This window comes from Emydura macquarii, unplaced genomic scaffold, assembly GCF_026122565.2.
Source record: "Emydura macquarii macquarii isolate MOO-44397 ecotype Brisbane River unplaced genomic scaffold, CSIRO-AGI_Emac_v2 contig_318, whole genome shotgun sequence".
Lineage (NCBI taxonomy): Eukaryota > Metazoa > Chordata > Testudines > Chelidae > Emydura > Emydura macquarii.
In genome coordinates this window covers 4,351,390-4,377,906 of record NW_027130455.1, presented here as the reverse complement: position 1 = coordinate 4,377,906, position 26,517 = coordinate 4,351,390, and the positions used below count along the sequence as shown (strand labels likewise).

Here is a 26,517-nt window from a genome sequence, read left to right as displayed (position 1 = left end):
TTTTATTTGTATCTGAAATACTGCAAGAATACCTTAAACCTGTATTTCTCCTTCTGTTCAAGCAGAAATATCTTGATAGATAGTAAAGAGGTGTACGTTTTGTTATTAATTTATTTTAATCAATCAAGATGCATGAACCTTCAGAAAAGCTTTGGGTTTGGCTCCACTCTTACTTTATCTGAAGTGGTTGTGAAAAGGCTTGACAGAATTTTTTTATATATATAATTTTGACAGATAGTATCAACATTTATTTCTAAGCATTTTTTTCATTTATTTTTAATTTGTATTGCTTGTAGTTTTCTTCGTTATAGGTAGTTATGGGGGGGGGGGGGGGAGTGTTAGGCAATAGTGGGGTCAGCCAATAATTATTTGTCCTGATGTTGATATTCAAAAAGTTTAAACTTTATAACCATTAAAATACAAGATGCCAATATTGCATGTCAAAATATACAAAGTAAATATCCTTAAATCAAACTGTAAGGAGTTCTATGTTTTTTTCTTTTTTCTTTTTAACTTTGCCTATCTGTACATTTCTATTATTATCAATGGAAACATTTTTGTCAGTTTGTGTGTGTATGGTGAAATCAATATTTACTGACATACACCAATAAAAAACTATCCTTTCCAAGTGTAGCTCTGAACCATAGTGAGCAGATGAAATTAAAAGGATTTGACAGTAAAGCAGCTTCTATGTCACTATGAAGCAATAGGGAGGAAACAAGCTTAGTAGTTAGAGCAGGAAACTGGGAGTCAGCAGTTCAGTGTTCTCTTCTTGGCTTTCTTATATTAACTGGCTGTTTTGATATCACACAACAGATGAATAACCTCTTACTATTTGTAAAGAGCTTTGAGATCTGCATACTCAAAAGCACCAAGGAAGTGCCAAGTAGTATTATTTTATTACTACATCATCCCAAGCTTATCATTTATAGATCATTTGATCATCCCCATCAGGATGGCAGACACAAATAACGGAGAGTCTTCTGAATGTTGGGTGTGATCTTCTCTTGTGTTTGGTTCTCTAGCAATATAATTTTCCACGCAATGGCAGACTGGTGAAGAGAATGTTTAAGTACTGACTGCCCATCTCCTGCTGTAACCATTGGACAGCCCAGAAAAGCATTTCAAAGGCACACACATCTTACTATATAGATAAGGGAGAATCAGTGTGCTTATTCTGCCTCTTCAGTGTTTCTTCTTGAAAAGGAGAGGTGTCAGACAAGCTTTGTAAAAGCACTTTCCTCTCAGCTGGTACAATGTGATACAATACATTCATTCTGCTGCCTTTGAACCATTGAAGGCAGTGGCAGCAATGAGATAAGAGTTCTGAACTGTTTTCATATATTGAGTAAACAGAAAATAATTACTACAAGGAGAAGGGGTAAAAAAGGCTATTTCACTACAAAAGCCAGATGGTTAGAAGCTGAACAGTCCTCTGTACTGCAGCGTCTAAAAGATTGTATTGTTGTCCCTTTTTGACCTGAGTGGCTAGACAAAGTTCAGCACTCTGGGTGTTTCAGCTGGGAGTAGAAATTGGTAGCAGCTAGGTATTTCTTTGATGCAACCTTGTTTATTTACAAGGAATGTACAAAAAGTCCCATGTCTCTGAATGCTGAAGGAACCAAGAATAAAAAGCAGCAGTTTCTTAGCTTACCAGCCACCCAAACTCCTTAAGGTAACACCAGACCCAAAAGTTCTGTCTCACTACCTTCCCCCCCCCCCCCCCGGGTTACATTGTTCTTATAGGTGCCTCCATCTTCCTCGATTTTTCTTGCTTCTTTTTCCTCTGCCTGTCTCTCTGTTCTTGTCTGTGACCTCAATATCCATGTGGTCTCACACTCCCACAAACACCTACCCAAAATAGTAGGCTGCCGAAAAGCCCTAGAGCGGGTTCACAGCTTTGGTCTTATGTTTACAGTTATGTTAATTGAAGGGTGAGTTCACACCTATCAACCTCAACAGGGCTTTAACCTAACCTGTAACAAGGTTTCACCCAGCTCCTAACAGTGCTTCCAACCTCAGTTTTGTTCATCACCTCAATGAGGCCTAAAAATGGTGACATCCAATAACCTACCCTAAACAGAAAGGAAAAAAAAAAGTAATGTTACAAATTACAAATGATACAAGCTTAACTATTTACATTTGTACAGTAGCCTGTGTTGTTGTAGCCATGTTGGTCCCAGGATATTAGAGAGACAAGATGAGTGACGTAATATCATCTATTGGACCAATTTCTGTTGGTGAGAGAGACAAGCTTTTGAGCTTACACAGAGATCTTCCTCTGGTCTATGTATGTACAGTGTATTTCTGTCAAAACGTTTTCACATCACCAACAACAAAGAATTTTATGCCCAATCAAATCTCATGGGGGTTTTTCTTGCCTGGATTTCCTTTTAACGATCAGGAAAGGGTTTTCAATCGATCTCTGAGTAAGACTGTCCTCATATTTTCCTTAGCAAATGTGTGAACTTTTTCAATTTTGGATTAGAGGACTACATAGTCCACATGGTTCTAATCTGTTTGTTCCTCTTCAGGAACTCCATACAAGAGGTTTTATGTGGTCCGTAGCTCATGCCCAAACATGAGGAGTACTGGGGCACACTTTGTACGCTCATTGACTGCTGTTCTATAAGCCATCAGCAAGAATGGGCTATGCTGGTCCCAATCCCTGTGGTTCTCTTCTACAAAGGTAGCCAGCTGAACCCCCAGTGTCCTCCTGAACATTTCCACCAGATTTTGGATGTGCTAGAATGATGCAAGTATTGTAAATCCCCAGAATCTTACAAACCTATTGAAACATTTTGAGTTCAAATTTTCACACTTGATCTGTGTGTTACTCACCCAGCACCCCAAAAATGTTGAAGATTTCATTCACTAGGATCCCTGCTACTGTCACAGCCTGTTGGCTATTTTGTGAGGTAGACCATAGCGACCAGCAAGTATTGAGTGCCAGTCTCCGTCTTAGGTGAGGACCCAACAGCAATGGGATACACTGGTGCCCCCACAAGCTACTGCTGCAAAGGGGCTTTTCTTCACCAACTTTCTAGTTCCTGCCTGCGTTTTACCCAGTAAACATTCTCCGTTAGCTTGGCTAATGTTTTTGGAACCTCAGAATGCTCGGTGATTTTAATTAAGATCATGACATAACCTCAGAACTGCCTCTTTCAATGTATCTGGCACAACCAGCTGGTACTCTGTAGCCATCACACACTGGTTTCTGCCATCTCCTATACAATTTTCATATTTAAATTCCAAGCATTCCCACTGTGACCAGAAAGCTTTTACTGTGGTGTTGTGAGGGGACACTACTTTTCAGAGTGGCTGCATTTGCCAGCTGATTTTCCAATTACATGCTATCCTGATATCAAGATCATCTCTTCAGGAAGTTTTTAGTTGCTCTGGGGTCCATTCCTGCAACCCCATATCCATTGTTCCAGTGGCTAAGAATATAAGAATGATTGTATTGGGTCAAACCAATGATCCATCTAGCCCAGCATCCTGTCTTCTGACAGTGGTGGGTGCCAGATGCTTCCGAGGGAATGAACAGAACAAGGCAATTGTCAGGTGATCCAGTTTTTCAGTCCGAGCTTCTGGCAAACTGAGGTGTAGGGACACCTGGAACATGGGGTTGAACCCCTAGCCATCTTAGCTAATAGCCATTAATGGACATATCCCCCATGAACTTATATAATGCTCTTTTTTTTAACCCAGTTATACTTCTGGCTTCACAATGTCTCCTGGCAATGAGTTCCACAGATTGACTGTGGGTTGTATGAAGAAGAGCTTTCTTATGTTTGTTCTGCACCTTCTACTTATTAATTTCATTGGGTGACCCCTGCTTCTTATGTTAGGTGAAGAGGTAAATAATACTTCCCTATTTACTTTCCCCACACTATTCATGATTTTATAGACCTCTATCATATCCCCTCTTAGTCGTCTCTTTTCTAAACTGAGCAGTCCCAGTCTTATTAATCTCTCCTTATATGATAGTTATTCCATAACCCTAATCATTTTTGTTGCCCTTCTCTGTACCTTTTGCAATTCTAATCTATCTTGTTTTGAGATGGAGTGACCAGAACTGCAAACAGTATTCAAGGTGTGGATGAACCATGGATTTACATAGTTGTGTTATGATATTTTCTATTTTATTATCTATCCCTTTCCTTATGGTTCCTAAAATCCAGGATTATGGGCAAATGAAGGAAGAGAGGCACACTCATTCCCTTGCTCTCCTGCCGGGGGCAGTGTTTCCGGTAAGCATCCCAACAAGGCCAGCTGGACAGGGCATCAGCATTATCTTGTTTATGGCCTGGCCAAATCATAGCACTGCAGTTTCTCAAATCATCTGGCAAACTGTCCTTCAGAATTCCTGAACTGAAAGAGCCATTGCAGGGAGGCATGGTCTATTCTGATCATAAACTTGCTCCTATACAAATAGTGATGAAAGTATTCAATAGATTTAATTATTGTTAGAAGTTCCTTTTGGTTGGTGCAATATTTCTTTCAGGAGAACAGACTTTTCTATAATAAGCTACCACGCTCTGAAGTCTCTTGTGTCTAGACAGCCCCCAAACCATAAACACTAGCAACTGTGTGCAATACAAAAGGGGTTTTGAAACAGGGATAGGCCAAGACTAAGGCTAAATGGAATACACCTGTCAATTTGAAATCAATTCTGGGCAAGATAATGATGCATCTGATATGGGACTCAATTAATAAAGAATTAAAGGAGGGCAACATAATTAATGCCAATCAACATGGATTTATGTAAAATAGATCCTGTCAGACTAATTTATCATTTTTTTATGAGATTACAAGTTTGGCTGATTAATGTAATAGTGTTGATGTATATACTTAGACCTCAGTAACGTATTTGATTTGGTACTGCATGACGTTTTTATTAAAAACTAGAAAGCTATAAAATTAACATCACACACATTAAATAGATTAAAAGTTGAATAACTAGTAGGTTTCAAATGTAACTGTAAACCAGGAATCATCATCAAGTGGGTGTAAATTCTACTGCAGTCCTGCAGATATTGATTCTTGGCCCTATACTATTCAATGATTTTATTAATGACCTGGAAGAAAACATTAAATCATCACTGACTTACAAGTGACAAGTGACACAAAAATTGGGGGAGTAGTAAATAATGAAGAGGACAGGCCAATGATACAGTGATCCAATATTTTGCTAAGATGGGCTCAAGCAAACAATAAGTCTTTTTGTATGGCTAAATGTATGCATCTAGGAACAAAGAATGTAGACCATACTTACAGTATGGGGGACTGTCCTGGGAAGCAGTGACTCTGAAAAAGATTTGGGTCTCATGATGGATAATCAGCAGGACATGCATGCCCAGTGGTCAAAAGGCTGTGAATAAAAGGGTTAATGTGATTCTTAGATGCATGAACAGGAGAATCTCGAGTTCTCATAGAGAGGTATTTTACCTCTGTATTTGACACTGGTGCAAGCACTATTGAAATATAGTGTCCAGTTCTGAGGCCACACTTCAAGAAAGAATTGTCATGGTAGGGTTGTTGGCAGCCAGACATAGTGGTCAGAGTCAGGTCCATGTCACAGGATAGGAGTCAAGATTTGGCATGACAGGAGATTAAAAGCAGTGGACAAACATGACAGCAAAACTGTGAATCAGTAACCAGAATCAGGCCAAACCAGGACACCAAGAGGTCACAAGCAGGAGACAAAATGGAGATCAGAACTACAAGTTGGATGCCAGGAGTCAAGTTGGGTTGGGATGCCAGGAAGTCAAGCCAGGGGAGCTGAAGGAGGATGGATTCCAGTTGCATGGACAACTTCCTGTTCTTGTGCTGGGTTTATAAAAAAAAAAGCTGTGGATGAACCAGGATCCCCAGCATTCTGCCAATCAGATTCCAGGACTGAAGTTCTCTGTTCGGGTTCAACTTCTGCCCTAGGTAGGAGGAGGAGGCTGGTCCTATGAGGGAAAGGGTTTTCTGAGTAGAGTTTCAAAAGTGATATGAAACATCAGGTGAATCTTTAGGGATTGGGATAGTTGGAGTATAAAAGTGACTGGATCGTGTAGCAGGATCTTAAAAGGGCCACAGAACCAAAATTCCAGGTTATGAGCAAGTCTGGCTGTGTGCAGTTGCTCTCTGGAGCACCATACTTTTTGTCCTACTACATAGCTGGGTCCTTGCTGTCGATGCTGTTCTGTATGCCCCTTATAGTCTACTTTTTCCTTTTCCAGTTGCTTCTTCACTTCTTCCTGGGCCCGACAAATCCACTGCACCAGGTCTGAGGTGGCTGGGTTGGGTGAGGGTGTAGGTGATTGTGGTGGAATATGGGGTGGTACCCATAATAGGTAAAAATGAAACTCTGACCCATAGACACATGGTCTGCATTGTTGTAGGAAAACTCCATGTGAGGGAGGAGTGAGGACCAATTGTCCTGGTGATGAGTGATGGAGCACCACAGATACTGCTCAAGAATCTGCTTGGCCTTTTCCGTCTGGCCATTGGACTGGTGATGGTAAGCAGAAGGACATGTGTGGTCTCCCAGCAGGTGCAGGGTCTCGCACCAGAACCAGGCTATGAGCTGTGATCCCTGATCAGAGATGATGTACTCTGGAAGAAGCACATTTTTTACTTGAAGAATCCAAAGATGGGCTATATCTTCAGCGGAGGGGAGACCTGTGCAAGGGATGAAGTGAGCCATTTTGGTAAAGTGGTCCACTACTGTTAACATTGTTGTAAAATTGTTGGACTCTGGTAATTCTATGATAAAATCTATAGTGATGGCCTCCAAGGGTCGAGATGGGGTGCCAAAGATTGGAGGCAATGAAGAACTTTATGGTTGGGCGCATCTTCGCCATCAAAGGGAGCAGAATATTAACCATTGGGTCTTGAAGAGCCCCAAGTGTCCTGGTAGGGAAAAATTATGGTATAGTTGCAGGACAGTGACCGTGGTGGGTCCTGGAGACATATAGACATGGTCACTTACATATGTGGTCCCTTCTGAGGAGTCATGTGGCTGCTTGTTTGTTGATAGTAGCTTGTTCATCAGGTGGAATTTCTGAGGCAGAGCATATCAATTTGAGTATATGTTGGTGATGAGCTGCGTTGAGAAAGTTACAGGATTTGCAAATGGGTTGGTTCCTGATTGGGATCTTGGGGGTGGTACTGTATCTTCAGGACAGGATACCCACTTTGCCATTTTTGGATCTGGGGCAGTAGATGATAACGAAATCAAATCGTGAGAAAAAGAAGGCGCGCCAAAGTTACCATTGGTTTAAGACTTTAGCTCTAAATAGAGTGAGCCTGGCTAGCTCAGTTGGTAGAGCATCAGACTTTACAGGTTTTTGTGGTCAGTGAACACTTGAACTGGGTGATGAGCTCCTTCTAGGTAATGACGCCATTCTGTAAAGGCATTTTTTTTATCACCAGGAGTTCCTTGGAAAATATTTCATAGTTTAACTCTTCAGGAGTGAGCTCCCTGGTGCTATAGCAAAGGCAAGTTTCAATTGATCGAATGAATTCTGGGGCTCAGGAGACCAATGGAATTGGGCATTTTTCTGGAGGAGGGCAATGAGGGGCTTGATTTGTTTTGAAAAAATCAGGACAGATCATCAAATGAAGTTGGATCAATGCAGTATAACTTATATCTCTGTATTCTTTGAGCTGGGAAAGCCTGACCATTCCCCTTTGGGGTTCCAAATGGGATAGAAAACTATTGTAAATGTCCAGTCTTACCCAAGTCCTTGCCCCAAGCGCTGTCTCCACTGACATCAGTTAGGCCATTTAGGTTTGGTTCCGCTATTCCCGAGCCTTTTAAGTGTGTCTGGTCAAATAACTGCTAGGTATGAGGCCATGTCAATTATCCCTATACACATCCCAGATCTTATTACACACTCAGTGGCCAAACACCCATTGTTTAACTACCTCGATCTAAACTATCAGAGTTGAGCCACCCAATTTGGCTGCTAGTAACCTTCCTTTTCAAACCTCCTTCCAGCCATTCATTTGAACTATAATGTTGAATTGAGCCAAATAAACCTCCAAGGGAGTTTTTCCCTCATGTAGATTTTTGTTTTAGAGAACATAAGAATGGCCATACTGGTTCAAACCAATGGTCCATCTAACCCAATATCCTGTCTTCTGACTGTGGCCAATGCCAGGTGCTTCAGAGGGAATGAAAAGAACAGGTAATCATCAAGTGATCCATCCTCTGTCACCCATTCCCAGCTTCTGGCAAACAGAGCCTAGGGACACTTCAGAGCATGGTTTTGCATCCCTACCCATCCTGGCTACTAGCCATTGATGCACCTATCCTCCATGAACTTGTCTAGTTCTTTTTTGAACCCTCTTATAGTCTTGGCAAACAATTTCACAGGTTGACTATGTGTTGTGTGAAGAAATACTTCCCTTTGTTCATTTTAAACTTGCTGCCTATTCATTTCATTTGGTGATCCCTAGTTCTTGTGTTATGAGAAGGAGTAAATAACACTTCTTTATTTACTTTTTCTACACCAGTCATGATTTTATAGATCTCTATCATATCCCCTTAAGATGAAAAGTCCCAGTCGTCTTAATCTCTCCTAATAAGGAAGCTGTTCCATACCCTTAATCATTCTGTTGCCCTTTTCTGTACCTTTTCCAATTCTCATATCTTTTTTGAGATAGGGTGACCAGATCTGCACACAGTATTCAAGATGTGAACATACCATGGATTTATAAAAAGGCAATATGATATTTTCTGTCTTGTTATCTATCCCTTTCCTAGTGATTCCCAACATTCTGTTAGCTTTTTTGACTGCCACTGCACATTGAGTGGATGTTTTCTGAGAACTATCCATAATCACTCCAAGATCTCTTTCTTGAGTGATAACAGATAATTTAGACCCCATCTTTTTGTATGTAGAGCTGGGATTATATTTTCCAATGTGCATTCCTTTGCATTTATCAACATTGAATTTCATCTGCCATTTTGTTGCCCCGTCACCCAGAGGGGCTTTTATTTCCTGTGCAGGAATACAGTGGACTCGCTTTAAAGTGACAGCCAGGCTCTCTCAGAGAGACTTGGTAAGGGGCTGCACTTGATCTCCACAAGCATCTGCCCCTTTTATGTATGTGATTTAGATACTATATATAAATATTTAATTTCCTTATAATGGAACTCATGGTAAACTTCTATGTACTTATCTCACACCATATATAGTAAATCATGCATCAAGATGAGATTATATCAGTTTACCAGTATATATATCATAAAAAATCTGTTAGCAACAGACTACCACACAAATCTTTTCATACAGAAACACCACTAAAACACAGACACCAAAAAGTAGATTACAACAGCATTACACGATAGACAGGAAATGAAGTCTCAAAGTTAAAACTGCATAAGGAATTTAAGAAGGCAGATTGTAATTACAAACTTTTTAATCTGGCTAAAACACCACAGGTTAATCTTGTGAAAAATATTATGGAATTTGAAATTATCCCAAAGGATTAGGACCTCTGTCCTGTGCCTCATTCAAAAGAAAGGTACTTTACTGGTTTAAGTCTGTTACAAATGTGAATGCAAGAATTCTACATAGAATGAGATCAGTGCAATGTTACCATTATGTTCATTTCTCCTCTCCTCTGCTCCCCGCCTTTGGTTGTAAGGTGAGATGAGAACATAATGCCTTCTTATTTTTTAAATAATCCTAGAACCTGATCAGAGAGAATAATCCAGTTTTACCACACACATCACTGCCCATATAAATTGGAATAGAGAGAAAAATGTTAGAAAACTGAAAATGATTAGATATATAATGAGAGAGCTTGAGAAATTAGCGTTTGTTTATCACCTTCAAGATTGGTTTCATATTTTCGCTGTCCTCGTGTCCAATAAAGGAGTGACCAGTTCGTCCTGTCTTCCCATCTCATTCCTTCCACTCATCAGTCACAGAAAAGCAAAAATAACATCTCTAACATAATACACAAAAATGCTTTCCACACATAACAAGTATCAAGAAAGTTATACAGTTTTCAAAATGGGTGGCAGGAGAAGAGATGATTTGACTGCTGTGTATAGTATGGTAGCACCCATAGTTACCTCACTATAGCAATGTTACTAAGGAACATGAAACCATGCAGATTTTCACTGACTGGACATTATTACAATGCCTATAGTAATAATGTTTAAGCTAAACAATTGCTGCCCTAAGCATATGAAATTTTCCCTGTAAAGGTCTAATTAACAGCCTTAAATTTACAAGAGTCTCATTTCACTGAAATTAAAACTTCTTGTGCTTCAAGATAATATGGAAATAATTCCACTGCTCACTTTGTATTGCTCAAAATTAATGTTAGCACTTCAAACAATGTTTGTTCTTCAGTTAGGCTAGACACCTTGGGCCGCATCCACAACCGATGTAAATCATCATAGCTTCATTGAACTCAATGGAGTAATGCCAATTTACAGCAGCTGAGAATCTGCCCCTTTGTGCACATGGTCTACCACTCATTAATCCTTGGTAATTATGCCCAGGATGCGTTTCCATTTTTATTTAACCCCTTTCCAAGAGTGTTTTTGAGCATTCATGTTGACCTTTTAATTAGTAGCCAAAGCTTGAAAATATCTCAAAATAATTTTTTTTAAAGATTATAATGTCCTACAAGCACCCTATTTTTAAACTACTGAGAAAAATAGAGTTAGCTAATTTTTCATTACTATCATTCAGAAACATAAAGAGATTTACAGTGGTGAAAGAGATCTTCAGGTAGCAAAATATTCCTTTCATTGAAGCAATGCACCCAAAATAAGAAAGCAGAGGTGTGTCATAGACTTTAATAGCAATGGGACCCAGAATACAAGGTAGCTACTATCTCTGTTGGGTACATCTAAGACTCCTATCAGTTTACAATCATATTTCAGCATCTTTACATGGATTACCCTGAAAACAAAGGACTTTATAAGGCAGAAAAATACTCTTGCAGTGGATTGCACAGTGAATGGAAAGATCTTATCCTGCCTTCCCTCTTCTTCAGATCACCAATCCTAAAAAGAACTTGGAAACCACCAAAGTAGACATCACTTCTAAGGAATTCTCATCAGGTTTTGCACTTCATTCTGTGACAAGGTATCTGGGAGTGTTTAGTTCTAGTTAGGCAAGCAGAGCCAAATTTTCAAAAGGTAGTAGTCTCTGATATTTATCCTACTCTCATATATGTGCACAAATGATAATGTGCATAATTTAAAAGGTTTATTGTACCTGTGTACTTGCAGGTAAGGTATTACTGGTTTGAGCATCTGTTCCAAATACTCTTAGACCATGATTCAACAATGTATTTAAGCACATGCCTATCACTAAGCATGTGAGTAGAGCTATTGACTTTAATGGGATTACTCATGTTTTTAAAGTTGGATACATACTGAATTAGGGCTTGAATGGGAAATACTGCTAAAACCTGTAAATCTTACCTACAGGTTAAAAGGATTTATTTAGTGGGGGGGGAGGGGGAAACCCCAGACAACCCATTTTCACAAGGTTTATCATAAAATGTCAGCATTTTCCAAAAGTTACCCCACAATAAGACTGGAGAAAGCACAGTTCACACACCCCCATATTCCCCCGCCCCACGCCCCCTCCCCCCATGCTCATATTTAAAATAGGATCTGTGTGTGTTGACATCTGTTGGGAAGTGTTGACTCTTTAGTGTCAGCATTCTAAATTACATTTACAGATGTGAACTCCATTTGTACCAGCAAAGTCGATTTTTTTATGTACAAATGTTAGTGTGGAGCAAGCTGCAAAGACAAAAATGAAAGGCCAAGTTGTGGATCATTTGAAAATTTTGCCCTGATTCAGTCTATATGTATTCAGTAAAACTGACAGTGATTTATAGTACATTAATGCTGAGTCTGAGCCTATTACATTTAGTATTCCAGTCTGGGATGCCACATATAGAATTGCAGTTGTCCTCATAAATGTTTGAGAAAATCAACAGAATACAATCCTAGTAATTCAATGTTGTGCTTGGGGACTTAGCTACAAAAAGGTGTCCAATTAGGTTAACAGTATTTAAATAACAAAACTCCATCAAAGGTGGGAATCAAAAAAATCATAAAGAGTGGATGGTATCCTGGTTACTACTAATGTAATGTATGCCATCATGTGCCAGCAATTCCCCTCTGCCATGTATATTGGCCAAACCGGACTGTCACTACACAAAAGAATAAATGGACACAAATCAGACATAAAAAAATGGTAACATCCATAAACCAGTCGGAGAGCACTTCAATCTCCAGGACACTCTATAGCTGACTTGAAAGTTGCCATATTTTTACAAAAAAACTTCAAAAACAGACTTCAGGGAGAAACTGTAGAGCTGGAACTCATATGCAAACTTGACACAATCAAACAAGGTCTGAATAGGGACTTGGACTGGTTATCTCATTACAAGAAGTAATTGCCACTGTTCACACATTCTCACCTTCTAATCAATGGTTGTGAATAGGCCTCATCTACTCTAACTGAATGGACTTTGCTAACACCTACCCTCCCCATTGTTGTTTCTTACCCTTGGATGTATATATATACCTCCTATCTGATTTCTATTTCATTCATCTGATGAAGTGGGTTTCAGCCCACGAAAACTTATGCCTGCAGAAATTAGTTAGTCTTTAAAATGCTTCAGGACTCTTGTTGTTTTTGCTGTATACAGACTAACACGGCTACCCCTCTGGAACTTTAAATCAAAACTGGATCTTTTTCTAAAAGATATGCTTTAGGAATTATTTTGAGGGAATTTCTGTGGCCTGTCTTATACAGGAGGTCACAATGGTCTCTTCTGATCTAGGAATTCTCAGTTCCTATGAAATCTGGAGGCTTACACATCTTTTATGAGAGAAACAGAGAGAGAACTTACAGACATTCAAGGAGAGTAAAGGGTTCAACTATTTACAAATACTTATCTTCATTCCTTGAAATCAATGTTAAAGAATACTGACAGGTTCCATATCCAGGCTAATGTGAAAAGAGAGATTGCTCAGGTCAGAACACTGTGAAAAGCCATGGGCTAAATGAGTCAATACTGCTTCTCAACCAAGTTTGCATCTAAAAAGTTCGTATTTCTAGCATACATAGAAACTCCTTCTTACAATCTGAATAAGAAAAGTAGGAGAACGGAAATGAAACTGTTTTAGTCACTGCTTTATTATCTTACCCAGTCACTGTAGGTTGATGGGTGCAAAGCTTTTCTTTAGCTTTTCCTTCACTAAATTCCATATTAATACTCTCCTAATTGCTTTGATTACTTTCATAGGCAAATATAAAAATTAAGTCCTGCCTAACAGATAAAATTGCACACAAAAAACAAATGAGTATGAAAATGCAACCTTACACCTTTAAACCTCCCACCAATACACGTTTTTGCCTGATTTTTTTATTCAATTATTACTACCTAGGAATGGCAAGATAAAAATACTATTCTGAATATAAGTTTTGTAGCTTTACTTGTCCCTGATATAGCCCAGTTAAAGGTCTACCTGGGTCTCCTCTAAACCCAAAGCCCAATCCTGGAGTGTATTGAGCACCTGTAACTCCTGTTGACTTTATTAGGTAGGAGTTGCAAGTGCTCAGCACCTCTTAAGATTTGCTCCTGTGTTTTAAATGAGTTTATAACCAACAAACTGTACAACCAAAAAACATGTGTCTTCCTCCTTGATTAAAGTGCACTGTCAGTTATACAGCAGAATCAAAATGACAACTTTCTGTTCCTATGATTTGATTCCTTTAATAGCAGTCTCCAGAGAAAAGAGCAGGAGGTGGTAAGATCACACACTGCTACATGAAGAGCATGACCTGCTGTACACTGCATGTTGCTCAGGATTTATGAAAAATTTTGTACTCTGAGTGCCATAGTTAGATTGACCTAAAGAATTTTTCCATCACTCAAGCCACCACCCTTGGAGAGGTGGATTAACTACACTGATGGAAAACCTTCTTCTGTCGATGTGGGAAAATTCTACATTAAGGCACGGCAGCAGCATAGCTGCACTGCTTCAGGTATGTGACAGCAGCTGTAGAGTAGAGTACCCTAACAGTGAAATCCTAAAACCACTGAAGTCAGTGGCAAAACACCCATGGCCTTCTTTGAGGCCAGGATTTTGCGTTAATTTCCACCAACTCAGCAAAGCTCGAACTATATCTGGGATCTGTGTGGACACTGCAGGACAAACATGGTCAGCAGATGCTTTCCAGGTATTGGAGGTTGTGCACTTTGCCAGTAAGATTTCCTCAGAGACTTGGAAATTGCTGCAATGCAGCTTGCTTTCTCTACATGGCTTAACAGCCATGCTGAAGGTAATATCAGAGTTGCTGAGCAAGATGAAGATTAAGCTTGCATGGTATTGTGTGAACTCATTTGTATTTATAGTCAAGGACAAGCCAATAGCCAGACCAGGCCTGTCACTTAAAATCCAAGTCACTAGTGTCTATATGCTCAGCTCCAAGCTCCTCCATCCTCATCTCAGAACAAGGTTTGAGACTGAGGCCAGTCTCATCTGGGTTTACTTGCATTAAATAGCATGAATCAAAGATATGGGTCCTTGTCAGCCAACACCCTGTGCACCAAAGGATATATCCTAGACAAGAGCAATAGGACTAACACCTCACATGTGAGCTAATGGTTATATGTGATCATATCCTGCTTACTCCTTTTCTGCACACCACAGCAGGGACTGATGTACCCAGAACTCTGCATGCCATTCTCACCTTCCACCCTCTTTATCTTCAGCTCACAGCAACATTGCTCATCCATCTTGGCCAGCCTCGGGAATGTCTACACTGCAGCTGGCTGGGAGCATGGTTTGCATCAATGATAGAATGACACATGCTAGCTGTGCCTGAGCTAGTGAGCGAAAAAAGCAGTGTTGCCAGGAGTAGCACGGGTGGCAGCTCAGGTAGTTGTCTGAGTACAAACCTCCCCAGAACCCTGGGTATGTATTCAGTCAGCTATCCCAAGCCACTGCCTGTGCTATCCCAGCCATGCTGCTGTTTTTAAAGTGTTAGTTCGAGCAGAGTAGACATACCTCTTGAGTGACCATTGAAAGAGATATGGTTGCTTCAGCTGGGTGCCCAAAAAGAAGCATTGTCAAAGGTCATCAGTAAGCATTGTACTCCTATTTTTTCCCCAAGTAATAAATAGGTGTAAATTCCTCATTCATATATTCCCCAACCGACAGCCAACAGAGCAAACCAAAAGACCCTCAAACTCAGTTTAAACTTATTTACTACCAGACAAACTACACTTTCCCCCATCAAAAACAGATTTCCCTTGCCCCTTTAGTCGCTGTAGTATGAATGACAAAAATCCAGTGATCAAAATTAAAGTTGATGAAATCATTGATCTATGTAATCTGAATCTTTTCTGTTTTAAAATGTTCCCTATCTTCATAGTTCTGCTAAACAATAGCTGTGAGTGAATAGAGCACAAATGTTTTTACAGCAGAAATAACCACATCTGTATTATTGTACTAAAACTATAATAATTGAGTGGTTTTGTAGCCTTCCTAATGTCAACCTCAGACCAGTCCTGGACACCTTTCTTTGGAAAATGACCCACACTGTCTTATTTACAACATTATCTGGTATGTATGTAGTGATGGATATTGTAATCATTCTCACCCAATTTTTCCAGTGTGGTCCATCCTTAACAATGGTGTTGTTATAGCAGTGTTCCCAGTATAGACTTTCATAATGGGGAGTTCATTTTCTACAAATATCCACTCTTTTGGACATATGAGCAATAAGAGCTGCAACACGGATATCCAAAATTTGCATTATTTGAAAAGGAATGATAGTGGAATGTAGGGTTTCCTGAGGGTACTGGATGCAGAGACTGAGATCTAGGTTACCAGTTTAAGACATGGGTCCTTGTAGGACAGGCTCCTGCCCGGTCCAGTCCTGGCGGCCCTCCTGCGGGCCCAGGCTCAGAGGAAGGCCACTGCGCCTTCCTACAACACAGGGGAATGTTAGTCTTTCAGTCTGTCGCCCCGGCCCTCACGCAGGGCGGGCGAGCAAGGAGTCTGTCGCCCCGGCCCTCACGCAGGGCGGGCGAGCAAGGAGTCTGTCGCCCCGGCCCTCACGCAGGGCGGGCGAGCAAGGAGTCTGTCGCCCCGGCCCTCACGCAGGGCGGGCGAGCAAGGAGTCTGTCGCCCCGGCCCTCACGCAGGGCGGGCGAGCAAGGAGTCTGTCGCCCCGGCCCTCACGCAGGGCGGGCGAGCAAGGAGTCTGTCGCCCCGGCCCTCACGCAGGGCGGGCGAGCAAGGAGTCTGTCGCCCCGGCCCTCACGCAGGGCGGGCGAGCAAGGAGTCTGTCGCCCCGGCCCTCACGCAGGGCGGGCGAGCAAGGAGTCTGTCGCCCCGGCCCTCACGCAGGGCGGGCGAGCAAGGAGTCTGTCGCCCCGGCCCTCACGCAGGGCGGGCGAGCAAGGAGTCTGTCGCCCCGGCCCTCACGCAGGGCGGGCGAGCAAGGAGTCTGTCGCCCCGGCCCTCACGCAGGGCGGGCGAGCAAGGAGTCTGTCGCCCCGGCCCTCACGCAGGGCGGGCGAGCAAAAAGCAGTGGCTCGAGTTTAGCGGGCGGCAGAGGCCAATTCCCTTTTGGGGATTGGCAAGGATCAGGGGGGAGAGGAGGGGGACGCAGGCCCATCCAACTCCACTGCGTCCCAGCCCAGGGCCCTAGCAGTGGCACGGGTGTTGCCACTCAGTCGGCGGGGCTCCTGCCGCAACACGCCGACTGGGCGTTACCCCTAGTACAGCCACGCCTCTGGCTGTCCCTGGGCTCCTTCCTCTCCCCGGGTTCCCCGGTACCTGTGTCCGTCGGCTCCTCGGGGTCATCGGGGTACACCACCCGGGGTAGGCCAGTCAGTCCTTCGGCATCCACGGGGGGTAGACTGGGAAGCTCCTCAGCGAGGGGCAGCTCCTCCAGATCGCTGGGTTGGGGGTACGGTTCAGCCTCCGGCAACTCCTCCAGGTCGGATCCCGCCTCCTGGGGTTGGGCGTCTGGCAGCTCGCCCAGGTCCGGACCAGCTTCTGGGCGGAACTCCCAGCTCTCTGGTTCAGGTGGCTCGTCCCAGCCGCTGCGGGCCTGAGGCTGGGCCCCCTGCGCCTCGGGCCTGGAGACCTCGGCCAGTCCAGAGGGCCCGGAGGCCCAACCCAGGCCTTAGAGGCGGGTCGCCGGGGCCGCAAGGGGGTTACCTGCGGCCGTAGTCTGGCGTGGTTCAGCCCCTTGCCGCAGCCGGCGAGGCAGTGCGTCTGCCTCCACCGGCAGCCTTCTTGCTTCTGAGCTTCAGGGCCTGCTCTTTATGGCTGCCGCCCTCCCTAAGGCTCCGCCCCCCTGTTGTCGCGTTGGCCGCCCGGCAGGACCTATCGGGGCCCAGCGGCCTGGTTGCCGGGCAGACTGGGCTGCCGGCAAGTCTAGAGTCTGATTGGGTGCCTGCGGCCCTTCCGCGTGCCCAGGCTCCGAGGAAGGCCACTGCGCCTTCCTACAGTCCTCCTCTACTTGGCACTGGTGAGGCCTCAGTTGAAGTACGATGTCCAGTTCTTGGTCCTACACTTTAAGAAAGTTGTGGACAAATTGGAGAGAATCCAGAGGAAAATAGCAAAAATTATAAAAGCTTTAAAAACCTAACATATGAGCACAAATTAAAAAAACTGGATATGTTTAGTCTTGAGGAAAGAAGACTGAGGGGAAACCTGATAACACTCTTCAAATATGTAGAGGGTTGTTATAAAGAGGATGGTAGTCAATTGTTCTCCATGTCCACTGAAAATAAGACAAGAAGTAATCTGCTTAATCTGTAACAAGGGAGATTTAGGTTAGATATTAGGAAAAAATTTCTAACTATAATGGTAGATAAGCTCTGAAATAGGCTTCCAAGAGAGATTGTGGAATCCTCATCATTGGCGGTGTTTAAGAACAGGTTGGACAAACATCTGTCAGAGATGGTCTAGGTTTACTTGGTCCTGTCTCTGTGCAGGGGCTGGAGTAGATGGCTTCTCAAAGTCCCTTCCACATCTACATTTCTATGAGTGTATGATGCAGCTCAGGTCATTAGTAATCAAAATTTGTTGCCATTTATAGGAGTTCAGTGTTAAATGAGTTTGATGGTTAATCCATTTCCTAGTGGACATGTCTTCATGTCTCAAAAGTTACCAGCACTAACTGGCACCGCCACTGGTAGAAGAACCAAGCCTTTGGATGATCATTGAAACTACACTGCCTTCACACTCTTATCCTATGTTTACATTGCTTTTTGTTGTACTAAATAACACAGCTATCGGGCATAGTGCAGATGGGACACAGACATTTGTTGCTAGTTATGTTTAGGAATTATTTTAGGGAAATTCTATGACCTGGGTTAAGGAGGAGGTCAGACCATATGATCACAATGGTCCCTTTTCGCCTTGGAATCTATGAATATGATTCTATGAATCCTGCAGCCTAGCATTAAAAGGACTATCAAGAAATGTCTGCATCCTGGGACAAATGTTTCTGTAGGGTCTACATTGGAATTTCTATTTTATCAGATGACATGTTAATTAATACAGCTTTAAGGCTGATAGTGGCAGGGCAAGGTGAAGTCTGCATGAAAGCTGTTTATGTTGAACTACCACTGCCTATTCAGGTCTGTGGATAAACAAATGACTTCAGTCTCTAATAGAGCTATCATTCTGCTATCGTGCTCAAACTCAAAAAATAAAAGTAATATGATTATTAACCCTTCCATTTATTCTACCTGCTTGCAAGCCATTTGATTACTCAAGTCTCCTTTTCCTTTTGAATCACAAAAGCTGTGAGTTGGCTAGAAGTGTAGCTGGAATTGTGCATAAGAGTCATTAAATGATCTCCTTTAAAATCTAGCTCCAGCTCCCCCTGCCCAAAATCTCTTAAAGAAAAAACTGTTTCATCTTAATACTTGGCTTGTATAAACTTTTATAGCTTGTGGACATTGCTGAAGTGGCCTTTCATTTACCTGGAGCTGACACTATACTGGTGAAAAATACCACTATTTTGCAAAGTCTTGTGTTAAACTAATAATATGGTAGTCTAACTGCATTGATCATAGAGCATCCTGAAAGGGAAAATATAATGGGCTGCTCACTGCAAAGAAGAAAGAATGTGTCTTAAATCATTGTCAGTTCATAAGCTTGATTTTTACTTTGAAGGTAGTGACATTTTATAACAAAGTTTCAGGTGTACTCACCTGTTCAATTACATTTTAAGAAAATTCAGATAGGTTAAATAATATTTTTCTGATGTGATCATGTTCTTTGTCATTTTCACAATGCCATATTTAAACAAATCCTCTCTCTCTGATACGGTGATTTATTTGTCTAAAACAAGATAGAAAATATTGTCACCATATTGTCACCATTTGCAGTGGGTAATATACAGAGCTGGCCTGACCTTTCATTGCCCCTTCTTTCTTCTGGAAACTATTATGCTGTTATATTGCATTGCTGAGAGTAGTAACCAATTTTATATTTGAAATAAATGGTAGTATATTTTTCATTAAAATGAGATTCTGCTTTTCCTCCCCGATAAATTTTGTAAAGTATACATAACAACAGGACAGTATTTTTCATGATCAGGGTCATACGGCACATTTTTTTCAGGTGGAACACTATATAGTTGCCTTGATAAATTAGTTTGTAAATATTACTGAGGCTTATGCTTTAATTAAATTGCTCCCAATTACAATTCAGCTTTCTATCCAGGCTTGTCTTTCCTAAAATGGGGTTTTCCCCCTTTATTGGCTGTATAGGAGATAGGGTGAGACCTGTCAATCAGGCTAGGGCCATAGCTCCTTACTCTCTGGACAGCCTTCTCCTTGGGGTGGTTCTGCTCAATTAAGTAGATAAGACTAAGAGGAGAGCTAATGGGCTATGTGTTATTTCAGAAGCACTTTGTCTCTTTGACACTCTGCAACTCCCATTGATTTCTGGTTCTTATACCTCCTGGCATAAGAAAGGAGAGATTTCTCCCCACTTCACCCCTTCCTATAAAATATGTTGCTAATGACATTGTCCCCAGAGACAGTCTTCAGCGTTAATATCCTATTGAGATGAATGTACGAGAGGGATTCACATCTCCCCTGCAGCCATTGTTTCAGCCTTTGTCTGCAGCAGATTCAGCATAGCATCACTTTGCACTCAGTTGGTATTTGAAAGGTTTTCCTCACAACCAAAAGGAGTAATTTTTTTTAAAAAAAATCAAGTTTAGATTCTGCAGCTGCTAATGAACCTCATGGGACTCGGGGAGACTGCTGTCCCCTCACCTATAATTGCTCCTTGAATGTCCACAGCATGGAGGACAAAGCAGTGTCAGTTATTAGGCTTTGTCTGAAGTAATGCACACTGCTGTCTGTGGTGGAGGAACAATCTGCTCCCTCCTGTCCCTTCCAAATGGGCAGAATCCCACAGAGCACCTGCATATATGCTTAGACTTTTGTAGGACTGGGAAATAGGAAGGAGTGTCCCCTGGAGATGCATTTCCCTCTTTCATGCTGCTCACAGCTAAATTGTGTGAGTACAGACTCTCCTTGCATGTAGGTGGAGAGGAGTGTGAGGGCTTTATATAATAACAATCCACAATAGGTGACATTCTCCCTTATGCAGAGGGACCAGTGCAAGCGTGATACACCAATTAATTCCCACTAATGCCCTCTTATTAAGACTTAATGATACATAGGCCTTGCACTGACTTAATATTACATGGGTGAATCTCACCCAAGAAGTTTTGCTTAAAAAAGAGACGTTAAAAGGTAATAAAACTTCAACAGGAGATCACAGGAGGAGGCCTTAATTTTAAATTTTGGAATATTAAAAGTGGCAACAGTGTTTTATTTTTCACCTTTACAATATCCAAGTTCTCTCTCTAGCAAAGTTTAGACAAGGCTAAAATTTCAACCACCCAACACAATGTTTAGACAAGGCATAATTTAGCTGCAGTTTTTCATGAGTCCAAATGACTTCAGTGAAGTTACTCACAGAGATTGTAGCATCAGCCCCATACAATGCTCCAGAAAAAAAAAGGTGAACAGAAGCAGCCAAAACTCATTTCCATCCCTGTCCTATGCTGTGTGTAACAAGTGCTACAAATCATATTTTGGCCATTTACAATTATTTTATGTTCTTTCCCTGTCATCCTCCACTTTTTACTCTTCATAATTCTTAGATTTGATTTTTAAGGTCACTATTAGTTTCAGATGGAATAGCTCATGCTTAATATTGATATATCACTCAAGAATAATGTAGTAGCCAAATTTTAAAGACAAAGTCACCTTTTTACAAAAATACAAATTCATCATCACTGGGTGTCAAAAGAGAACTAATCCACTGATTCCTCCCTCAACCTTTTTTGAGTTAAGGGGAGAAAGAGAATAAATGGGTTTATTGCAGCTTTTCCTGAGAGAGAGGAAGATTCAACGATCCTAATCATCATCCCTGGACATAGTGGCAGCAATCCTTAATTCTGTTTATTAGCCCTAAAAGATAACACCATGGAATCTGCCTATGTTTGAGATAGCTGATACATGCTATTAGAGGATACAACCATTTTTTATAATTTTCAGGATAACTGTTCTTCCAGATGGGAGCCTACAAATCCTGAATGCTTCCAAATCTGATGAAGGAAGTTACTTATGCCAAGGAGAAAATGTATTTGGTTCTGCAGAAACTGTAGCATCAGTATTTGTTAAAGGTATGGAAAACCATACAGATTGTGTATTAATTATTATGAATTATTATTGATTATTTGTATAGCAATAGCTCCAGGAGCCCCAGTCACAGATCAAGATCCCATTGTGCTAGGTGCTGCACAGACAGAACAAAAAAACAGTCCCTGCCGCAAAGAGTTTACCAAAGATTTTGCTGGCAATTGCTTCCCTGCTATTGATTACATGCTCATAATGTTTTATGATACATATGTGCCAGGAAAACTAATACATTAATTAAATTCTTCCAGATTATCAAGGTAATTCTGTATGTAAAAGAAAAGAGAGAGAAAAATAAGGAGGTAGATTCTTTTAGACATGCTTGCTGCCAAAAATAATTATCCTTTCTCTATGCACACAATGACTAAAGCAAAGCAATAAACTCCTATTTTTAGCCATAGAAATCCTAAAAAGAAATGGCTAGATTAGAAGCCCAGCAGAGCATTACATGTTTTCTAACTACTCCGTTACAATTACTTTCCAAGACACTTGGTTGCTGTTTAGACAAGTGATATCTGATTTATTGATAAAAGATCAGTCATCTTAAATTTACCCAGCACTTCACTTCGAGTTATAAGTCAGCAGTGAATAATTGACAGTTCAGCGGGCATTTTCAAAGGGTGCATGAAAAATGCATTTCACTGGGCAGCAGCTATATGTCATTGACATATAACGGGTCCTGATCATCCCCATGTGTGGCGAACCTATCTCCATGCCAGTTTTGTACCTCTCCTTCACTGCCTTGCCATGCAGCTCCATATCTAAGCGGGCACCCCCACCACAGGTTCGGGAGGGAGGAGGAGGTATAGAAATGGATTGAACCACTGACTACACAGAGAAAGTAGTTCATACTGGACCATCACCGAGAGACAGATCCTGAACTGCACTGAGCTTACACTTGAGTGTGAAGGAGCAGAATGGTGCCGATGGTTCAATTCACCCAGCAGAAGAGGCTCAATCCTGCAAGCTGCTGAGCACTCTGTGCCCAATCCAAAAAAGCATTTAAGCACATGTTTAAGTATCTGAGTATTTACAATGACTTTTAGGACCAGTGTGCTCTGCACCTTGAAGGATCAAACCCTAAAGTTGCTGGGCATGATGGTGTAAAGCAGGGCCACAGGTTGTGCTATTGGTCCCAATTGTCCCTATTGGTCTCTAAAAGAGAATAGTATATGCCCCTTGCTAGCACATACTGCTGTCCCCTTCATGCTCACTAGCTCTTGTAGTGCATTTGGACAGGCCTTTCTGCCTGGAGAACTGCATTCCCAGTATTATTGCCAATGCCAAACATACACAAATCATGAATAAGACCCCCCAAATTCTGACATTGTGTTCTTTTTATTTGTTTTCTGGTGTTTGAGTCTTTAGGGTTCAGGTTTTCATGCTTTTCTCTGCAATTATGAGGGCTAGAAATGTACTAGTTTTTTCTTGTTTTTTTTTTAATGAAAGCTTGGATTTTTGTTTAATCACAAGATTCCAGGAGCTGGTGCTTTAAAAAATATTGTTAGGCTTATGATAAAATTATGAAAGTTGGTAACACCATGTCTTGAGCATGATGCACCAGCTCGTGTGGTAGTGGGTCTCCCTTCCCAGCGTTCCCTATGGTGACTATTTGAGATCGTGCCCTATTACTTTCATGGAGATAAGGAGATTATTGCTACCTCTCTCCTGCCTTTGCTCCCTCCCCACTATGGACCCACATAGCACTGTGCAGTATTTGATCTTGTGTATACAGAAACAAAAAACATTCAGCAGACAAGACTTTTAGAATTAAATAGAATTCAAGCAAGTGCTATATTGATATTGGAATATCACAAGACCTACATTGAATTATTACTAATTCTTCTCTGTTTTCAAGAACCAACGAGGATAGACCTGATTCCCAAGAGGACCGAGTTAACAGTCGGAGAAAGCATTGTCCTCAGTTGCAAAGCCATTCATGACAACACACTAGATGTCACTTTCTATTGGACTTTGAATGGGCAGCCAATTGATTTTGAGAAGGAAGGTGGACACTTTGAAAGCATCAGGGCAGTAAGTGAACAATATTTTATCTTCTGTAAAGTTCTAACTTTTCAATCTGTTTATAGCTAAGCCATTCCCATTTATGAAATTCAGACATGATTGAAAGATGAAAAAACCCACTGATGTTAAAATGAAATGCTAGCTAATGGAGCTACTAAATGCACTTAATTTGAATTAATTCAAGCAGCTTTAATCAAGAACAAAATAGCAGTAAAGCTCTGAGTCCCAGTGATATAAGGGAGGCATCTAGTGAGCCCAGTGAGAAAACAGAAGGTACTTTGAGCCAAATCTTCCTTTTCTTACTCATGCAAATAATTCCATCAACTTTAGTAGATCTATTAGCATGAGTAAGGAAAACAGAAATTTTGCCTGTTACATTAGGAGCCAAAACGTACGGCTATTATTCATGTTGCTGTTATTTTCACAGATAATATGTTACATAGCCATCACATATCTCCCGAAAACGTGCTCTTTATGTGCACACCACATATTTTAATCAGTGAATACCAGACAATATATTTTCTTTTTCAAAACACTGTGTGAGGTTTTAGCTATGTAGCTCTCATTATGGTCAGTGGAAATCATGTGGCAAAAACCATTCTCACTGTTTTTGAAATATTACTCTTTGGTACAGTAACTACGTAGCAGTTAGATGAAGTCAAACAGACTGATGAACTAATCTGAACCTGTCCCATATAAAGAGCCTTGAACTTTCTGAATGGAAAGAAACCTGTTTGTATGAGTGAGGTTGGCATTGGAATGCCCAATAATTCACCTTACCTGCCTATTAATTAAATGTAAATCAAATATACATGCAATGTTAACACAGGTAAAGCAAGCACGCAGAAAGCAAGAATTTTAAAAAGTTAATATTTCTAATATACATGCAATGTAGTAGAGTTAACTTTGTATTAGAAAATCCAACAGCTGTAATCTGATTTGTGTTTGTTTGGCTTCATATTGCCAATATTTATTTATATATCTGAGCATACCCAACATTCAACTCACTCAAGGATGAAGATTATAAATAAATAGAAAACTGCTTTAGCTCACATACACAGACTTTCTAGATTTAAATATTCATAACTTGAAAAAGACTGAGCAATTTTCTTGAATCTTGAATGGTTTTCCTTCCTTAGTGAGGACACTGAGAAAATGGAAATTTCTTCTCTTTTGGAGTTATGCAAACACAAACATTTTCTTTGGTACCTATAAGGCATCCACCCCCTTTGTCACATGACTCAAAAGCAACTGAACTATTTGGTTCAAAATTTGCAACTTTGGCCTTAAGCCTAAGTATGGAAAATTTCAGCCCTAACGCAATTTCTTTTAGAAAGATACCAGCAACTGAAAAATAGAGGCAAGAATGGCAGGTGAAAATGAAGCTTCACTATAGAGTTCTCTCCTCAGGAAGTATGAAGTCAGTTGAGTTACAGCAAGTTTGAAATCAGCTCTATAATTATACATTCATTCAGATTGCTTAATGGTTGTTGGTCCAAACATTTTCACTATGCTCATGCAATCTTGTTACCTGTTGTATGTGCTGGAGTGTCCCTTCAAAGACACAAGTTACACTGCTCAGAGGAAGGGGTGGGATGCCACCTCTGGGGCACTATCTTCTTCTCTGTACTTCCTCATGGGAGTGCCTCAGCTGCTGTTCCTCAAGAAAGGGGCGCTGCAGAGGATTGTGCCTGCGACACCAGGAAAGAGGAGCTGAGCAGGGAGACCTGCAGGTTCCCCAGAGCTATCATCTGCTTAGCTCCCAGACAGCCAAATGGTGGCAGTAAACTTACCAGCTGCCGGTGAGGCTCAAATAAGGTCCAGTTGCACCATGTGGATGGTCAACCATTTAAGGCAAAAGGCTCCTTCTTCAGTGGAAATGGGGGGAGTCCTTTCCCCAGAATATCCCAAGGATGCACAGAGATGGGAGGTCTTGACCTTTGCCATCTCTGTGGGACTCCAACCCATCCCACTGCAAGGGTTGCTTCTTAGACAAGTGATTCACTGGTGGCTATTGGGAGGCTGTTTTGTAATTGCAGACTTTTCTGGCTGTTCAGAATTATGGTTCTGCACAAAACTGATCCATAGTGACAAATTTGTGACTTTTCATCAGACAGGGCTTGAGATGTGTAAAACTACCATCTTTTAATTAGCAAAAAGTTAGATTAAAAAATAGGGAGTTGGGAGCGTGGAATGACACTTTTGTTCTGATTTATCAGATATTTTCCTCCACAAAGGCAAAGTAATTTGCAATTATTTCATATAATTTTCATTCATTTTGTGACAATAGACTTTTGCAGATTTTTACATAGGAATTCTCAAATGATGCTGAGATTTTATTTTCATCAGTGAAAGTCTCTGAGTTTCACTAAACATGAAAATGGGGCTCTGGCAAAGTACAAAGCAATGTGTGCACATACTGGTACAAATGCTCTCTGATACACTGGTACCAACTGCACTGAGTTTGCACAAGTGAAACTGACAGCAGAATTTGTTCAACAGTGTATGTATCATACTATAAAGGAACATTCCTCAGAGCATCACAAACCTTTCTTTGGAGATTCTTTTCAGTGTCCTAATATTACTAAAATAATCTCACTTTATTAAAAGAATTATTATAGGGTTCAGTCAGATTTTCTGGTGAGTTTGTGGCTTTCCTTCCCTTGTGTGTCTTAAAAAAGTCAATTCTATCTTCCTAAGTGACAGGAATATAAGTCAGTCATAATGGAGTCAAAGATAGCTATT

At 41.2% G+C, this 26,517-nt stretch overlaps 1 protein-coding gene across 5 annotated transcripts in view; it reads left to right on the top strand.

Annotated features, from left to right (window-relative positions):
* Positions 1-26,517, top strand: part of CNTN5 (contactin 5) — a 645,973-nt gene that overhangs the window by 529,276 nt on the left and 90,180 nt on the right. For all 5 annotated transcript variants that reach the window (XM_067567931.1, XM_067567926.1, XM_067567939.1 and 2 more), the window contains 2 exons: positions 21,607-21,734; positions 23,606-23,781. In XM_067567931.1, the coding sequence (XP_067424032.1) occupies positions 21,607-21,734; positions 23,606-23,781 (304 nt within the window). The remainder of the gene's footprint in view (positions 1-21,606; positions 21,735-23,605; positions 23,782-26,517) is intronic.